Source organism: Delphinus delphis, chromosome 19 (assembly GCF_949987515.2).
Source record: "Delphinus delphis chromosome 19, mDelDel1.2, whole genome shotgun sequence".
Lineage (NCBI taxonomy): Eukaryota > Metazoa > Chordata > Mammalia > Artiodactyla > Delphinidae > Delphinus > Delphinus delphis.
Genome location: NC_082701.1, coordinates 58,723,646 through 58,740,685, shown reverse-complemented (window position 1 = coordinate 58,740,685; position 17,040 = coordinate 58,723,646). Strand labels below are relative to the sequence as shown.

At 65.6% G+C, this 17,040-nt stretch overlaps 1 protein-coding gene across 4 annotated transcripts in view; it reads left to right on the top strand.

The window, feature by feature from the left end:
- Window positions 1-17,040, top strand: part of RAI1 (retinoic acid induced 1) — a 105,115-nt gene that overhangs the window by 86,747 nt on the left and 1,328 nt on the right. For 2 of the 4 annotated variants that reach the window (XM_059997987.1, XM_059997986.1), the window contains 3 exons: window positions 4,366-9,889; window positions 13,539-13,632; window positions 16,732-16,781. In XM_059997987.1, the coding sequence (XP_059853970.1) occupies window positions 4,382-9,889; window positions 13,539-13,632; window positions 16,732-16,781 (5,652 nt within the window). In that variant the 5' untranslated portion in view covers window positions 4,366-4,381. Of the gene's footprint in view, window positions 1-3,731; window positions 3,900-4,365; window positions 9,890-13,538; window positions 13,633-16,731; window positions 16,782-17,040 lie in introns of those variants that run through there. The other 2 variants (XM_059997988.1, XM_059997989.1) reach the window with 2 other exon arrangements.

Here is a 17,040-nt window from a genome sequence, read left to right as displayed (position 1 = left end):
AGACCCCTGGAGAGACCAGAAGCCTCTGCCCCCCCCATTCACACGTCCTCCAAAGAGCCCCGGACCTCCCCCTGCCCCACGGTCCCTAGCCTCAGCTAAGGAGCCCGGCTGTCTTCCTGCTTCTCCCCCTCTCACCCCATAACTTGTCTGAACATTCAGGACCTCCAGCCCTGCAGAGAGGGGTGTGCTGGATCCTTGTGGGGTTCTCCCGTGGGTGCCCGTGAACGAGGATGGTTGTTGCCCACAGAGGGTGGTCTTGAGACGCCGTACTTTGGGGTGGGGGCTGCCTTGTTCTCTGGGATTCCTTATGCCCGGGATGGGCCCCCTCTGCCCCAAGCTGACCTCTCCTGGTGCCTGTCCCAGAGGCCTGGGGGCCCTGGGCTCTCTTGTCTTGGGGAGTCCTTGGAAACACCCCTTCCCCCCATTTAGGCCAGGCTCTTGGGATTCAATAGCCCCCACAGAATAGCAGTGGGCCTGACTAACGATCGATCGTTTTCATCAAGGTGTCCTGTTTAGTATCCATCACCCACAGCACATGGGGAGGCACAAGGTGGTCCCACCATTCCGTTCCTCCTGGGACACCCCATCCCCGGCCTCCTGACTCAGGTAACTTTCCCCTCCTTCCTCGTTCCCAGGCCTTGAGTGGGTTGGGTTTTAAAGTTTTTTCCCTGCAGCTGCAAATCAGAAAACCAGGTCGTAAAAGAACCTTGGGTGAGCATGGCCCCAGGGCCCCCGCTGGGGAACAGAAGCTTCCTCCTCGCCCCTCCCTCCCAGGTCCCTGCGGGAGCTAGCTCCCGGCCCACGCTGGGCCACTTCCCTGACCGGGGCCTGACCCTGGGGGCTAGAGAGGCTGTGGGCCCAGTGAGTTGTCTCTGAGGCTGCCCAGGGCACAGCAGGCAGCCAGGGGCCGCCACTGCCCACTAGTAGATTCCCTACAGTTGGGTGGGGCCCGACCCGGCTTCTGGGGCCATGCAGGTTGCAGAGGGGACCTGGGCACCCCCATTTCCTTATCGTGCCCCAAGGGGCCTTCCTCTAAACTGGGAATTCTTGGCGAGGGCCGTCCATGCCGCTGCGGCATCCATCACAAGGAGCTGCCCTGTGGGGGGCTCACACTCAGGTCCTCGCCCCTCTGAGCCTCCCCTTTCTCTGTAAAAGGGCAGAACAGTCAAAGCAGTGAGTGTGCAGACACGGGGTGGGCACGCACCGCGGGCAAGGCTGCCCCTGCCCCCCACCCCAGCGGGTCCCGCAGTGCCTGTGCGGGGACCGCAGAGCTGTGCTCTTTGCCTGAAAACACGGCTGAGCCCTCGTTGCCCTGCCGCCGAAGGCCTTCGGGGGCTGATGGCCTCGTGCCTGGGGCCTGAGGGTGTCTGTGGGGCTCGTCACGCCCCCTTTCATGGCGTGGGGAGCAGGGAGACCCGTCGCTGAGCTAGAGGAGTCCTGGGGCATGGGCGGGCCCTGCGGCCCGGCCCAGCTTTGCGCTGTTTCTGCCTGGGCCAGGGGCCCGGGCAGGCCGGCTCACAGGAGTCGCCACAGAAGCACTGACGGATCTGGAGCTCAGGACTGACTTCCTCCTCCCTTCCTTCTTTCCTCTTTTTCCTTCTTCCTTCCCTCCCAGTTTGGCTAGAACCTGAGATGTGGCCTTGACCAAGTGTCTGGGGGGGGTGGGGGGAGGCGGGTCTGGACCAGGAGTCGTCCTGTGAAGGTATGTTACTGGGTGCCCTCCCCTGACCCCCACCCCTTCTCCCTCTAGCAGAACAGAGGCCAGACCCCCAGCCTGCACCCCTCCACTGCCACCTCTCCTCCCGGGTTCAGAGGTCACCATCTCTCTGCCCAGCGAACCTCTTTCCGCCCCCTCCTGATGCCGCCCACCCCAGCTCTCAGCCTGCCTCTCTCCCGCCTGTCCTTTTCTAGTGCTCTTGAAAACTAATCATAATCATAATAATTAATAACAACAGAGCCTGTGGCAGGCCTGAGGCAGCTCTTAAAGAGGCCGAGCCCCATTTTCTCCCGGCAGAGCTGGCGGGGGCCGGGGACCTGGTGGCTCTGAGAGGTGGCCTTTGCTCCTGCGCCCCCCTCCCCTCCCTGGGCCTGGGGTCGGAGGTGGTGCTGGGAGGCAGTTTTGCCTGCCTTCTCCACCAGCCACTGGGCTTCGCGTGTTTTAGTTGAACTGTCTTGTCTTAGAGATAGATGCTTTCACCGCGTCCAGCTGCTCCTGTGCATTGGAAAACCCGCTGTAATACGGCTCTGCGAAATTCAAAGACGCAGCAGCTGGACTGATTAAACAGGGAAGGGGACACTGGCCAGAGCACTCTTTTTAAATAATGTTTCTGGTAACGCATTTGTAGAGAATGCGAAAAAATATTAAAAAAAAAAAGCTGTAGAAATGTTAACGATATCCACAAGACGCTCAGCGGGAAATGAGAGCGATCTGGGTAATAAAAGCTGAAATGTAATTTGTGCGGATATGCGACGCGCGGCCTTCAGAGTGGGCCTCGGTTTGCGAATTCCGGGCTCATCAGGGAGGGCAGAGCGCGGGGACTGCAGAGGACACTCTGAGCAGAGGCCTCCACCTGCCGGCTCAGGCCTGGGCCAGAGGGAGTGCCAGTGTGCACTGCCCAAGGGCAGAAGGAGCCTCCCCTCCCCCGCCGGCACCCCCCTCCCGGAGCCCCATGGGGGAGGTGCGGGCTGCCCACCTGGCGGGGAGCCGCCCCGGAACCAAGGCTGGGTCACAGCAGGCACCTCCTGTTGTGTTTGACTGCAGCTACCAGGATGGACTAAACTGGGTCAGAAGGGGGTCTCCTCCGTGTTGGGGCGCCTGTGATGAGCCAGGGAGAGTACATGGCATGGGGCTGTGACCCGTCCTGTGGGCAGGGGCCGAGCCCTCTCCAGGGTCATGGGCTTCAGTCCCTGAGTTCGGGCAGCCGACTGCCAAGGGCAGGGAGGTTGGCCTGGGCTGTGCTGACAGGGTTTCTGGGGTTGCCCGGCCGCCCCAGGCTTGACCCCTCCCTGGTCAGCGCCCCGCCCCACCCCCCGGCCACCGCATGAGGAGAGCATGGAGGTGGGATCTGGGTGAAGAAGGGGTGAGCTGCACCTCTTGGGGGAGCCCCTCCCTCCACGTGTGCCTGTCCCCCACCCCGTTCTCTGTGCTCCCCCCGTAGAGCCCTGGAGGCTCGTAGCCCATGGCGAGCCACCCCTTCCTCTTTGGGGTTGGGAACGGGCACTGCGAGGTTCCCTGTGCCCTCCTGGGGGCCTGGGCTGTGCAGGCGAGCATGGTGTGTGTAAACGCCGTGCCCAGGGACGCAGGCTACCGCCAGCCCTCGCCATGAGGACTCCTGAGCCTGGGGCATCCTTACTCCTTCCTCCCTCCTCCGAGGGGCTTGGGTGGCGGCAGGACCACCATTAGCCTGGACGCTGCAGCTGGCCTGTTATGTGAATCCAGTTGTTCTGCCCTGAAGGCCCCCCACCCCCACTCCAGGGTCACTTCCTGACCCCCGATCCTGCTTTGGGGCAGGTCGGACCCTGTGCGCGCCGGCCCCTAAAATCATAAACAGATGGGCTCTCGGCCTGGCCCTGACCCCGTGCAGGCCCCGCCCACCCAGGAGGCCCAGGGCTGCCTCTCACGTGGAGGGACCGCAGCCCTGTCCCCCATCAGCATGTGCTGCCTCTCTCCGGGCCACGTAATCTGTTTACGTGCCTACGGTATGAAAAATAGGAGGCAGGTGCCGCCGTCCCGCGTTCCTGGGAGTCGAGGAGGGGACATTTTATGCCTACAGTGGCTCGGCAGCCCCTAATCAGCGTCTGCTGGAAGGAACACAGATTCCAGATGGCACGGCAGTGATGGAGGAGGTGTGTGTGTGTGTGCGCGTGCGTGTGTGCGCGTGCGCGCACGCCAGGCCTCGGTGAGTGGCTTCTGGGGCAGGGCAAGCTGTCCCCAGCCCCCCGCACGCTGGGTCACGCCTGAACACTGCTGCACTGGGGCTAGCTTACCGGATCCAGCAGCCCCAGGGGACAGGGGAGCGGGAATTGCCCTGCTAAATGATTCTGAAATGGCAGGGAAGGGCTGTGGGGGAGGGAGGGGGGAGCCGGCTGGGGGAGGGGGCAGCTCCCCAGTGACCTGGCGCTGGGCAGCCGGGGCGCACCTCCCTCCTCGGTGGCCTCCCTGTACCCATCCCTGTCGGAGCGGGAATTACAGAGCACACGTCCCTGACACAGAAGTTGTCAATATGTGCACAGCTGGTGGGGAGGCTGCGGGAGAGGGCAGGGCCGGGAGGGGGGCCGGCTCTCCGAGGGAGAGGAAATGGCTCGTCTGAATCGCTCTCCCTCTGCCCCTCCCCGCCCTCCCTCTCGCCCTTTCTCTTTTCACAGATAACCAGCCCGAGTCATGCAGTCTTTTCGAGAAAGGTGTGGTTTCCATGGCAAACAACAGACCTACCAGCAGACCTCACAGGAGACATCTCGCCTGGAGAATTACCGGCAGCCGAGTCAGGCTGGGCTGAGCTGCGACCGGCAGCGTCTGCTGACCAAGGACTATTACGGCCCGCAGCCCTTCCCCAGCTACGAGGGCGGCGCCGGCACGCCCGCCACGGCGGCGCGCGCCAGCAAAGGCCTGTCCTCTCCGCAGGCCCCGCAGGGGAGGCCGTCCTTCGCGGGCTACGCCGTCCAGGACGGCAGCCCCTACCCTGGCCGCTACTCGGGGGAGGAGGGCCTGCAGGCCTGGGGGGCGCCGCAGCCACCACCCCCGCAGCCGCAACCCCTGCCAGGGGCGGTGGGCAAATATGACGAGAACCTGATGAAGAAGACAGCAGCACCCCCCGCCCGGCAGTACCCAGAGCAGGGCGCCCAGCTGCCCTTTCGGACTCACACCCTCCACGTCCAGCAGCAGCTGTCGCAGCCCCTGGCTTACCCCAAGCTCCAAAGGCAGAAACCCCAGAACGACCTCGCCTCGCCCCTGCCCTTCCCCCCGGGCAGCCACTTCCCCCAGCAGTCCCAGTCCTTCCCCGTCTCCTCCACCTACTCCTCCACCGGCCAGGGTGGCGGACAGGGGGCCCACTCCTACAAGAGCTGCACGGCCCCGTCCACCCAGCCCCACGACAGGCCGCTGACCGCCAACGCCGGCCTGGCCCCAGGCCAGCGGGTCCCGAGCCTTCACGCCTACCAGCCTGGGCGCCTCAGCTACGAGCCACAGAAGCAGCAGCAGCAGCAAGCCCTCCAGAGCCGCCACCACGCCCAGGAGACCCTCCACTACCAGAGCCTCACCAAGTACCAACACTACGGGCAGCAGGGCCCCGGCTACTGCCAGCCGGACGCGGCCGTCAGGACCCCGGAGCAGTACTACCAGACCTTCAGCCCCAGCTCCAGCCACTCGCCCGCTCGCTCCGTGGGCCGCTCCCCTTCCTACAGCTCCACCCCGTCGCCGCTGATGCCCAACCTGGAGAACTTTCCCTACAACCAGCAGCCGCTTGGCCCTGGAGCCTTCCCCGCCGGTCTCGCGGACCACAGCCACTTCCTGCCCCTGCTCAACCCCTCCCCGACGGACGCCGCCGGCTCCGTGGACGCCCAAGCTGCCAACTGCAAGGCCCTGCAGAAGGACAAGCTTCCCGAGAGCCTGCTGTCAGACCTGAGCCTGCACAGCCTCACGGCGCTGACCTCGCAGGTGGAGAACATCTCCAACACTGTGCAGCAGCTGCTGCTCTCCAAGGCGGCCATGCCCCAGAAGAAGGGCGTCAAGAGCCTGGCGGCCCGGACCCCGGAGCAGCACAAGAGCCAGCACTGCAGCCCCGAGGGCAGCGGCTACTCGGCCGAGCCGGCGGGCACGCCGCTGTCGGAGCCGCTGAGTAGCACCCCGCAGTCCACGCACGCCGAGCCGCCCGAGGCCGACTACCTGAGCGGCTCCGAGGACCCGCTGGAGCGCAGCTTCCTCTACTGCAGCCAGGCCCGCGGCAGCCCCGCCAGGGTCCACGGCAGCTCCAAGGCCAAGCCCGAGTCCGTGTCCACCTGCTCTGTGACTTCGCCCGACGACATGTCCACCAAGTCCGATGACTCCTTCCAGAGCCTGCACGGCAGCCTGCCGCTCGACAGCTTCTCCAAGCTCGTGGCTGGCGAGCGGGACTGCCCGCGCCTGCTGCTCAGCGCCCTGGCACAGGAGGACCTGGCCTCCGAGATCCTGGGGCTGCAGGAGGCCATCAGCGAGAAGGCCGACAAGGTCTGGGCCGAGGCGCCCGGCCTGGCCAAGGACACCGGCAAGCCGCCCTTCTCGCTGGAGAACCACAGCGCCTGCTTGGACCCCATGGCCAAGGGTGCGTGGCCGCGGCCGGGGGAGCAGGACGCCCTGCCCGAGGCCCTACAGCTGGAGAAGGGCGGCGGCACCAAGGACTTCGGCCCGGGGCTGTTCGAAGATCCCTCCGTGGGCTTCGCCACCCCTGACCCCAAGAAGACAACTGGTCCCCTCTCCTTTGGTGCCAAGCCCACGCTGGGGGCCGCCGCCTCGGACCCCGCCACAGCGGCTTTCGACTGCTTTCCAGACACGACCGCCGCCAGCTCGGCAGACAGCGCCAACCCCTTCGCCTGGCCCGAGGAGAACCTGGGGGACGCCTGTCCCCGGTGGGGGCTGCACCCCGGCGAGCTCGCCAAGGGCCTGGAGCAGGGCGGGAAGGCCGCCGACAGCGTCGGCCAGGAAGACGCCCGCGAGGCTTCGGCCTGCCTGGGCTTCCAGGAGGAGCAGCCCTCGGCGGAGAAGGCCGTGGTGCCCCGGGACTCCCAGCAGGAGGAGGGGGGAGGGGTGAAGGAGGAGGCGGGCGGGCTGCTGCAGTGTCCCGAGGTGGGCAAGGCCGACCGGTGGCTGGAGGACAGCCGGCACTGCTGCTCCGCCGCTGACTTTGGAGACCTCCCGTTGCTGCCGCCCGCCGGCAGGAAGGGGGACTTGGAGGCGGAGGAGTACTCGTCTCTGTGCGAGCTCCTGGGCAGCCCCGAGCAGAGGCCGGGCCTGCAGGACCCGCTGTCGCCCAAGGCCCCGCTGCTGTGTGGCAAGGAGGAGGTGGAGGAGGTGCTGGACCCCAAGGCCGGCTGGGGCTCCCCGTGTGCCCTGTCTGGCGAGTCCGTCATCTTGCTGGGCCCCACCGTGGGCACCGAGTCCAAGGTGCAGAGCTGGTTCGAGTCCTCCCTCTCCCACATGAAGCCAGGGGAAGAGGGGCCCGAGGGGGCGCTGGCCCCAGGGGATTCCACCGCCCTGGCCCCGGAAGCCTCCCTGACCCAGAAGCCGAACAAGCCCGCTGTGCCCGAGGCGCCCATCGCCAAGAAGGAGCCTGTGCCTCGCGGCAAAAGCTTACGGAGCCGGCGGGTGCACCGGGGGCTGCCCGAGGCCGAGGATTCCCCGTGCAGGGCCCCGGCGCTGCCCAAAGACCTGCTGCTCCCTGAATCGTGCACGGGGCCCCCCCAGGGACAGATGGAAGGGGCGGGGGCCCCAGGCCGGGGGACCTCGGAAGGGCTCCCCAGGATGTGCACCCGCTCCTTCACGGCCCTGAGTGAGCCCCGCACGCCCGGACCCCCGGGCCTTCCCACCACCCCTGCCCCCCCAGACAAGCTGGGGGGCAAGCAGCGAGCTGCCTTCAAGTCGGGCAAGCGGGTGGGGAAGCCCTCCCCCAAGGCCGCATCCAGCCCCAGCAACCCGGCCGCCCTGCCCGTGGCCTCCGACAGCAGCCCCATGGGCTCCAAGACCAAGGAGACAGACTCGCCGGATGCACCAGGCAAAGACCAGCGCTCCATGATCCTCCGGTCCCGCACCAGGAGCCAGGAGGCCTTCCACTGCAAGCGGCGGCGGGCCTCGGAGAGCCGGCTCCCCAACTGCCGCGCCGCCAAGAAGCTCCTCGCCAACAACCACCTGCCCGCCACGTTCAAGGTCGCCGGTAGCCCCCAGAAGGAGGGCAGGGCGGGCCAGCGGGCAAGGGTCCCCAAGCCTGGTGCAGGCGGCAAGCTCTCCGATCGGCCCCTCCACACCCTCAAGAGGAAGTCGGCCTTCATGGCGCCTGTCCCCACCAAGAAGCGCAACCTGGTCTTACGCAGCGGCAGCACCAGCGGGGACACGAAGGAGGAGGGGGCCGAGGGCCCTCCCACCCTCTTCAAGAGGATGACGTCTCCCAAGAAGGCCAAGCCCACCAAGGGCAACGGTGAACCCACGGCAAAGCCGCCGCCCCCGGAGACCCCTGACGCCAGCCTGAAGCTGGCCTCACGGGCGTCCGTCCAGGGGGCCATGAAGACCAAGGTGCTGCCGCCCCGGAAAGGCCGGGGCCTGAAGCTGGAGGCCATTGTGCAGAAGATCACCTCGCCCAGCCTGAAAAAGTTCGCGTGCAGAGCACCAGGGGCCCCTCCCGGGAATCCTCTGAGCCCATCCCTCCCTGAGAAGGACCGCGGGCTCAAGAGCGCAGGGGGCAGCCCGCTGGGGGCAGAAGAAGGTCTCTTAAATGTGAGCGCTGGGCAGAAGTTCCCAGCAGCCTTGGGGGCCGATCCGTTATGCAGAAATCTGACCAACAGATCCTTAAAAGGCAAACTCGTGAACAATAAGAAACTGTCCTCGACCGACGGTTTCAAAACTGAGGCCTTCACATCCCCAGAGGCCCTACTGCCCGGGGGCACTGCCCTGGCACCTAAGAAGAGAAGCCGGAAAGGCAGGGCTGGAGCCCTCGGACTCCCCAAAGGCTCCCTGGAGAAGAGGCCTCATCTCGGCCCAGCTCTGCTCCTGACGGCCAGCAGCACGCAGGGGGGCAGCGAGGACAGCCCTGGCGGAGGAGGCAAGAAGCCAAAGACGGAGGAGCTGGGGCTGGCCTCCCAGCCCCCTGAGGGCCGGCCCTGCCAGCCCCAGGTGAGGGCACAGAAGCAGCCTGGCCACGCCAACTACAGCAGCTATTCCAAGCGGAAGCGCCTGACGCGGGGCCGGGCCAAGAACGCCACCACCTCACCCTGTAAGGGGCGTGCCAAGCGGCGGCGGCAGCAGCAGGTGCTGCCCCTGGATCCCGCAGAGCCTGAAATCCGCCTCAAATACATTTCCTCCTGCAAGCGGCTGCGAGCAGACAGCCGCACCCCTGCCTTCTCGCCCTTCGTGCGGGTGGAGAAGCGGGATGCGTTCACCACCGTATGCACTGTTGTCAACTCCCCCGGAGACGAGCCCAAGCCCCACAGGAAGCCTTCCTCCTCTTCATCCTCTTGCTCCTCCTCCCTGGATGCGGCCGGGGTCTCCCTAGCCACGCTCCCTGGAGGCTCCGTCCTGCAGCCTCGGCCCTCCCTGCCCCTCTCCTCCACCATGCATCTGGGGCCCGTGGTCTCCAAGGCCCTGAGTACCTCTTGCCTTGTTTGCTGCCTCTGCCAAAACCCAGCCAACTTCAAGGACCTCGGGGACCTCTGTGGGCCCTACTACCCCGGACACTGCCTCCCCAAAAAGAAGCCAAAACTCAAGGAGAAGGTGCGGCCAGAGAGCACCTGCGAGGAGGCCTCGCTGCCTCTTGAGAGGACACTCAAAGGCCTCGAGTGCCCAGCTGCCGCTGCCGCCACCACCACCGCCACCACCACCGCCACCACCACCACCACCGGGAAGCCCCCCAGGCCTGACGGCCCAGCCGATCCAGCCAAGCAGGGCTCCCTGCGCACCAGCGCCCGGGGCCTGTCCCGGCGGCTGCAGAGTTGCTACTGCTGTGACGGTCGGGGGGAAGGTGGTGAAGAGACAGCCCCAGCTGACAGGAGCCGCAAGCACGAGTGCAGCAAGGAGCCGCCGGCAGAGCCTGGTGGGGATGCACAGGAGCACTGGGTGCACGAGGCCTGCGCCGTGTGGACGGGCGGGGTCTACCTGGTGGCCGGGAAGCTCTTTGGGCTGCAGGAGGCCATGAAGGTGGCCATGGACATGGTAAGAGGCCAGCCCAGCCGGTGGGGACCTCGGGTTCTGCAGGCAGGCAGGCCATCTCTCTAATGCTACAATCTGGCCCAAACACACCACAATCACAAATGAATACGCGGGGAGCCTAGCCACAACATGGAGGCACGCTCCAGGCTGAGGCAGGACACATCTGCCCAGCCCTGCCCCAGACCTCCCACTGTGGCCCCTTACTGCCTGCTCAGCCCTGTACCCACCACGCACGCACTCGGCCCCTTCTGGCTGCAGCACACCCCCACCCAAGCCCCCAAGCACCCTGCTCACCTCATCAGCTGAGATGCTCAGGCCCCAGAACCGCACGTCAGGGGGTTGCCTCCGTGGCCTCAGGGGCAGCGGGACCTGCGGGGGAAGAGCCTCTCCAGCACCAGGTGGCTGGACTGTGAGCCCTTAGGGGCAGGTGGTCCAGGAACCTTTCCTGCGAGGCCCTAAAACGTCCCCTGAGGAACACAGTCACTGAGGGCTTGGTTTAGGTCCCAGCGCTGCCCCTTGCTGTGTGTCTCCAAGAATATAACCTAACCTCTCTGTGCCTCTGTTTCCTTATCTCTAAAGTGGGCATGATAGTCCCCTGTGGAGGGGCCCTGAGGATTATGTGAGTTCACACCCATAAAGCCATTACAGCCATGCCTGGCCTGTCCACGTGCTCCGTGACCATCTCCTGGGGCCAGTGACAGTGGCAGCCACCTGGATGACACTAGCATGTTGTCTCAGCAGTGTGACCATTACTCCGATCACCGAGGGGACCCCCGATCCCCTCACTCCCGGGGATGGGGTGGGACTCGGCACTCTGTCCTGCAGCCCGTGCTCCTGCCCCCTCCCCAGCCCTCGGGGCCCCACCGCCCTGTGCCCACCTGTTCCCTCTGGGTATCCCCACGCCGGCACCAGCCACGCGGACAGCCCTATGCTGGGCAGGGGGGCGCTACTGGGCTGCCCACACCTCCCTGTTTCCGGCGCCTGACCCTCTCTGTGCGGGGTCCTCTAGCCCAACAGCAGCCCCAAGACCCGGAGCCCTCACCCTTCCTGCCTCCGGTCTCCTCCCCACCCTCCTCACTGCCTCCTTCCTAGCGGCCCTGAAATAGGTTCAGGTGTCTCCCGCCATTAAAAGATAATACCAAACGCTCAGATCACCAGGCCAGCTAGCGGCCACCTGTGGCCTCCTGAAAGTCTCCCCGGCTTGCTCCGCCCCACTGGGCTGCACTGCTTCTGCACCTTGTCCAAGCACAGGGGCCAACCCCTCCTTTCCCAGGTCACCTGTTCCAGGCGCTTTGGTCTCACCTCACTGCACCAACCTCCTGTTGGCCTGGGGAGGAAGCCGGGGGGCCGAGTGGCCTTGCGGTTTCCTGGCGTCACGCGGCTGTTACGTCACAGAGCTGGAGCTTGGCCTGGTCGCCCCATCTCTGCCCGCTGTGCCATCCTCCAATAATGGTCCAGCGGCCTCCCACCCTGGGAGCATCCCTGGGAAGGTCAGAACACGGGTGGTCACCGGCCGCCCTGCCAGAGAGGGTGTCCCGGGCCAGGCGGAGCTCATTAAAGCAGCGCCCGCACCTGGAGAGCACCCTGCCTGCAAAGATGGGCGGGGTCTGGGGTTTCCCAGGTCATGGTTCAGCCCCCTGCCCACTGACAAGCCCAGACCTCCGTGGGCCGCCCGTCCCCCCAAGACCCTTTCTGCCTCGGAGCCTTGGAGTCGGGCAGACCCCGGTTCCAATCCCAGCTCTGCCCCAAGAGCCAGTTCTGTGACCCCAGCAAGTCACCGTCCTCTGTGAGCCTCGGGGCGCCGAAGCCCGTCAGCAGGGTGGGGCTGCGGGGACAGCCGGACCCCGGCCTTCACGCCCATCAGCACCCTGGCCCTGCGGGAACAGAACTTCTGCACAGGCCCGGGGGCACCCCTCTTCCTTCTGTGTCCCTTCCTGGGGGCCCCTACACACCTACCCGCCCTGAGCCGTGCTGTGCCCACCTCCAGGGACCTCAGTTTCCTAGTCTGCCCAGAGGCTGCCTCTCCCCACAAACTCCCAGGCCCCCCATCACCCGCCCAGGGGAACAGCTCAGAACGTGGGCGCTGGGGTCGGAAGGGCCCGAGGCCTCTCCGTACCTCCATTTCTCCACATCTGAGATGCCTGTCTCAAGGGTTTGGGGGCCTCAGTGCAGGCAGGGTGGCTGTGAGCCCATCACCAGAGGAGCCCACTGTCGCTGTTTAGCCATGAAGGGTCACTTGGGCCTGGTCTGGGGGCCCACTCCTGCTCCGTCACACCTTCGCCACAGAGCCCTAGGAGGCTCAGTCCTGAGCAGAAGGAGACTGCCGTCCCGAGGCAATGGATGTTCCAGACCGACCCCCAGCCCCCACCCCAGCTGGGCTCCAGAACGCGCATGCCCAGGCACTTCTCAGGCTAGGCCCAGGGAGGGCGTGAGAAGACTCATTCCTGGCCTCCCACCCGCTGGGGGTGGGGTCCCCATCAGTCCCTGGCATGGGAAGGAGCCCACCCCTGCCCCCCACCCCGAGCAGTGAGGCACCATGACCGCCAGCCTGTGCTCCAGCGGGGTTGCTGGGCTCAAAGCTCGTCCAGCTGCTCTTGAGCTGTGTGCCCTTGGGCAAGTTACTCGGCTTTTCTGAGCTCTCATCCCTCACCTGTATAAAATAAAGTGATGCTGATGCCATCGGGGTGTTCTCAGGAGGCGGCCTCCACGTGTGCCTGGTGTGTCACGAACTGCAGTTACTGGTTTCAGTGGCTTAGCCTCCGCGCGGGGGCCTGCCCCCCTCCCCAACCTCACTCCCCTGCTGCACAGGGGGTCTGCAGGATCTGGGGACCAGCCTGTCCCTCCCCAGGCCTCAGGTTTTGCTTCCAAGGGTCTTCTTGGCATCGCCATCCTGTCCTGGCACATCCCCCTGCAGGCAGCTGGGCCCAACCTGGGGCAGCCCCCAAGCTCAGACCACGGTTTTGGCTTTTGAGAGGCCGAGTGGGCCAGCTGCCGTGCCGGCCGGCGTAGGCTTTACGTGAACCCCGCGTGCAGGCAGTGGCTGTTTCCTCCTCGTGGGTCCTGGGCAGGGTGAGCAGCCTCTCTGAGTAGAGCACCGACTCAGGGTCCAGTGCTTGTTCTGACCCCGGAAAGGGTAGAAAATGATACTTATCATCTCCGCCTGGAGCGGGGGCCTCAGCTTCACTGTCTGTGAAGTGGCGTCCGTGAAGCTGCCCACCCGGAGGCTGTGGGGAGGAGCTGGCAGGCGAGGGCACAGCCGGGCGGTGACTGGCCCTGTGCGTTGTCGTCCGCTGGGCACACGGAGTTGCTCATTTCATCTTCACGACTGTCCCGTAAGGCAGGCGCCGTCCCCCCGTATGGAGGAGGCGGGAGGAGCGGAGTTGCTTGGCTGAGGTCGCGCGGTGCACAGGGGCTGAGCCGGGGCTCGCCCGGGCCTGCGGGACGCCGAGGCTTATCCACAAGATGGTTGCTTTCCCGCCCTGAGAGCTCCCCCCGCCCAAGGTGCCGGGCCGGCGGCTGCCACAAAACCAACCCTGTGGACGTCCATCCTGAGCCTCCCTCCAAGCTGCCTGTCCAGGGCCCCCTGGGAGGAAGGGGTGGGGGCCGGGCCCCTCGACTGCAGACTCACCTGTCTTCCCTCTCTCCTCGCCAGACTTGTTCCAGCTGCCAGGAAGCCGGGGCCACCATCGGGTGCTGCCACAAAGGATGCATCCACACCTACCATTACCCATGTGCCAGCGATGCGGGTAAGAGCCAGCCCAAGGGGACCGAAGGTCGGGGGACGCAGGCACAGCTCCTCGAGCTGACCCCACTTGACCCATCGGCTTTCCTCTTCTCCTGCCCCAGCAATTCTTTACCTTCTCATGTCTCTCGGCTGGGCCCTGAGCTGGGCAGTGCTGGTGACAAGGAGACACGTCCGTCCCCAGCCACCTGCTGGAGGAGGGCCCAGAAGCACAAACTACAAAGTGGAAAGCTGTATGTGAGCTGCCGTTGCCGAGGGGTGCCTACAGCTCGGGAGGGTCTCGGGCCTCCAAGAGCAGGGCTACTGGGCTGGGCCTTGGAAAAAGGCTGAATAGGAGTTCACTGGGTTGGAGAAAAAGGAGAAAAGATAGTTCAGTAACAAAAACTGAGTGAGATGGAAGAAGAGGAAGTTCAAGACAGACTCCCCCTGGCTCCACGGCACAGCTGTGGAAGGTTTAAGCAGGACGGTGGGCCCTGGAGTCAGGACCAGGCTCCCCTGCACCTGCCCCATTCTCTCCACTCCCCCACTCACTTGACCCGCGGGCATTTATCGAGCACCTACCATCACCAGGCAGGTGGCATACTGATGGCCTGGGCCAGAGAGCCCGGAGCCCCCAGTCCTGGTGGCATGCTTCAGGTGTGGACTGGGTGAGTCCACCACTGTCTCTGCACTCGGCTCCCCATCTGTAAAGCTGAAGTTAGAGTCATTTCTTCTTTCTGCAGCCGTCTGGAGCAGGGAGTGAGATCACAAGCACGACCCGGAAAGGGCAGCCCCGGTCCGATTTGGGGGCCAGCCCCCGCAATCTCTGTCCCCCGCCCCCTGCTGCCCTGGAAGAGGGTGAGGTTATCGTGACCCTGTCGCACGGCGGCAGGGCAGAGGCATCTCCTGGCAGGACCCTTGCTGCTCCCACAGCCCAGGGACCCCTCTTCCCACCTGAATGCCACTTCCTGGCATCAGCCCGCACCGAGCCGCCCCCAGGAGCACACACGGGACTGAGCGGTGATGGTTCCTCGGTGAGGGCTGAGGCGCTAGCTCCTCAGGGAGGGAACGCGCTGGAGCGGGACATGGGGCCCGCTCTGGCTCCACACCCTGCCCTGAGGGCCGCGGGAACCAGATTGTAATGTGGACTCCGCCACTTCACCAGACCGCGGGCCTGACCTCCAGGAACAGGTGCCGCGGGCTGCAGCTCTCCTCCCGCAGTGACTAGGTTTGCGCCTGCGCTCTGCCAGCCCCGTGCCAGGCCTTGCACTGTCTCCAGCGGCACCTTCACAGACAGGCTGTCTTACCCGTGGCCACAGCACTGCAGGAACAGGACCAGGGGGTGACTCACTGTCTGGCCGGCTCCACGTCCTGCGCGCTGTCCTCTCCAGTGTTGCAGCTTCCCAGCCTCCTTGGGGGCTCATGTCTCAGTGGGACAGACAGGAAAACCGTGATCCTTGCCTAAAGTTACGGAGACCAGACAAGGAGAGACTGTGCTGAGAGATCCATCCTGAGTTGGGAGGGAATCCAGGAGGGCTTCTAGGAGGAGGTGACATTGGAGCCAGTCCTCAAGAGGTCAAGGGAGGTGGGCAGGAGCTGGCTTGTGGTGGGACATATATACCAGGCTTGGAGCGATACAAACTGTTTCCAGTGATATCTTTAAGGGATTCCCCATCTAGTAGGGCTCTCTGTAGGGCCGCAGGGGGCAGATGAGATGCTGGCCTGAGCAGACCTGTGACGGAGCCCTGCATTCCGGAGAGAGGGGCTGCAGGTGCAGATGGAGCCTGCGCCTCAGAGGCTTTGCACGCACAGGAAGCCGGGCCATGCTGGGAGGAGGGGGGAGAGGGAGGTGGCCAGCGTCCCCAGGTCAGTGAGCAGGCCCGAGGCAGGGCAGGCTGTGCCACTGGTGTATCAGCCACCGGACCTTCCAGGCCCAGCCTCCAGCACATCTCAGGAGGGTATGTGTGGGCAGGCGGGCCCTGCCGCATGCCAGATTGAGCTCACCCAGGTGGCCGTAGTCAGCCGGCAGCTCAGCTGAGGCTGGTGGACCCAGATGAGCTGGGGCCCCAGCTGGGCAGCTCCTCTCTACTCTGCATGGCCTCCCCGCTCCACCAGGTCCAGCTGGGCAGCCCCCTTTCTCCTTCACAGAGGGGCTGTGCAAGGCCGGGTGGGGGGGGGCGGTTAATCCCCACACGTGCAGCTCCCTTTGGGGTTGAACTTGAGGCATCTGCCTAAAGGTTGGAGAGTTTGGCAGAGCCCGGAGGGGGCGGTGTGAGGGAGGGGCATGGAGGGGGTACAGTGGCCAGAGAAGGGGGCAGGACTAGTGAGCCTAGCAGCCAGAGGGGAGGGGAACCCGGCTCCAGGCAGCAGGGGGGCGCGGGGGGCACCCAGGGAGTGAGCTGGGCAGGCAGGAGCCCCCCGCAGTTACCCAGCCCCTGGTCAGCACCTTGCACCTGCCCGATCTGGGTCTGGAAGTACGGTCCTCCGTGGGGCTCTCCAGGGGTCTGGGCCGGACCCTGAGACCGCAGGGCACCAGAGCTGCCCAGGCCCACTGACCCTGCGCCCTTTGTTAGGCAGCCCACATTGGAGCTTAGCAGAGCGAGCACCAGGCCCCAGGCCACTTTGTCAGCGGGGCCCTGGCTCCCCAAGTGCAGATACCAAGAGAGGGGCTGGGGATGGGTGACTGGCCCTGCCCCCCCACGTCCAGAGTGGCTGCTGGGGGCGGCTGAGCATGGTGCCTCCGGAAGTGCCACCCCAGCCCCAGGTGGTCAACACACGCTCACTGCGCCCCCTGGGCGTCAAGGCCTACCTAGGGGCTGGGCCCGGACCACAGGACGGAGTGACCAGTGCGGCCCAGCAAAGCACAGCGGGGGAGGGCGAGGGGGAGAGTGGGGACGCCTCCCCATGACCAAACGGGGTTCCAGAGGGAGGGGAAAGGAGAGTAAAGGACAGATAGGCCAGCGGGGCTGGAGGGCTGACGGAGTTCGGACTGGGTCTGATTTCAAGCAGAGGCTGACTTACTCTTTGAAATAAAAACCTGCAGCTGAGGGCGTTCAGGGCGGTGGGCCCCCCTCCCGGCCGGACAAGACGCCGTTCTGACCGCACGAACTTCTCTTGCTCACAGGTTGCATATTCATCGAAGAGAACTTTTCTTTGAAATGCCCCAAACATAAGGTGGGTGACCGCGAGCCTCCCCTGGAGGGGCCCAGGCTGGAGAGGAGCCCCGGCGCGGGAACGCCGGCTCCGGGCGGACCAGGCGGGGGCGGATCAGCACGGGTGGGCCCCGGGCCACTTATACAGCCCGCACGTGCGGGAGGCGGGGCCAGCCCAGGGCGGGGCGGGGCGGGGCGCGGGGACTGGCCTACGGGCAAAGCTGCAGGTGGGGCCTCGCTCTGGAGGAGCGGGCGGGGTCGGGGCCGAGGGGCGGGTCTGG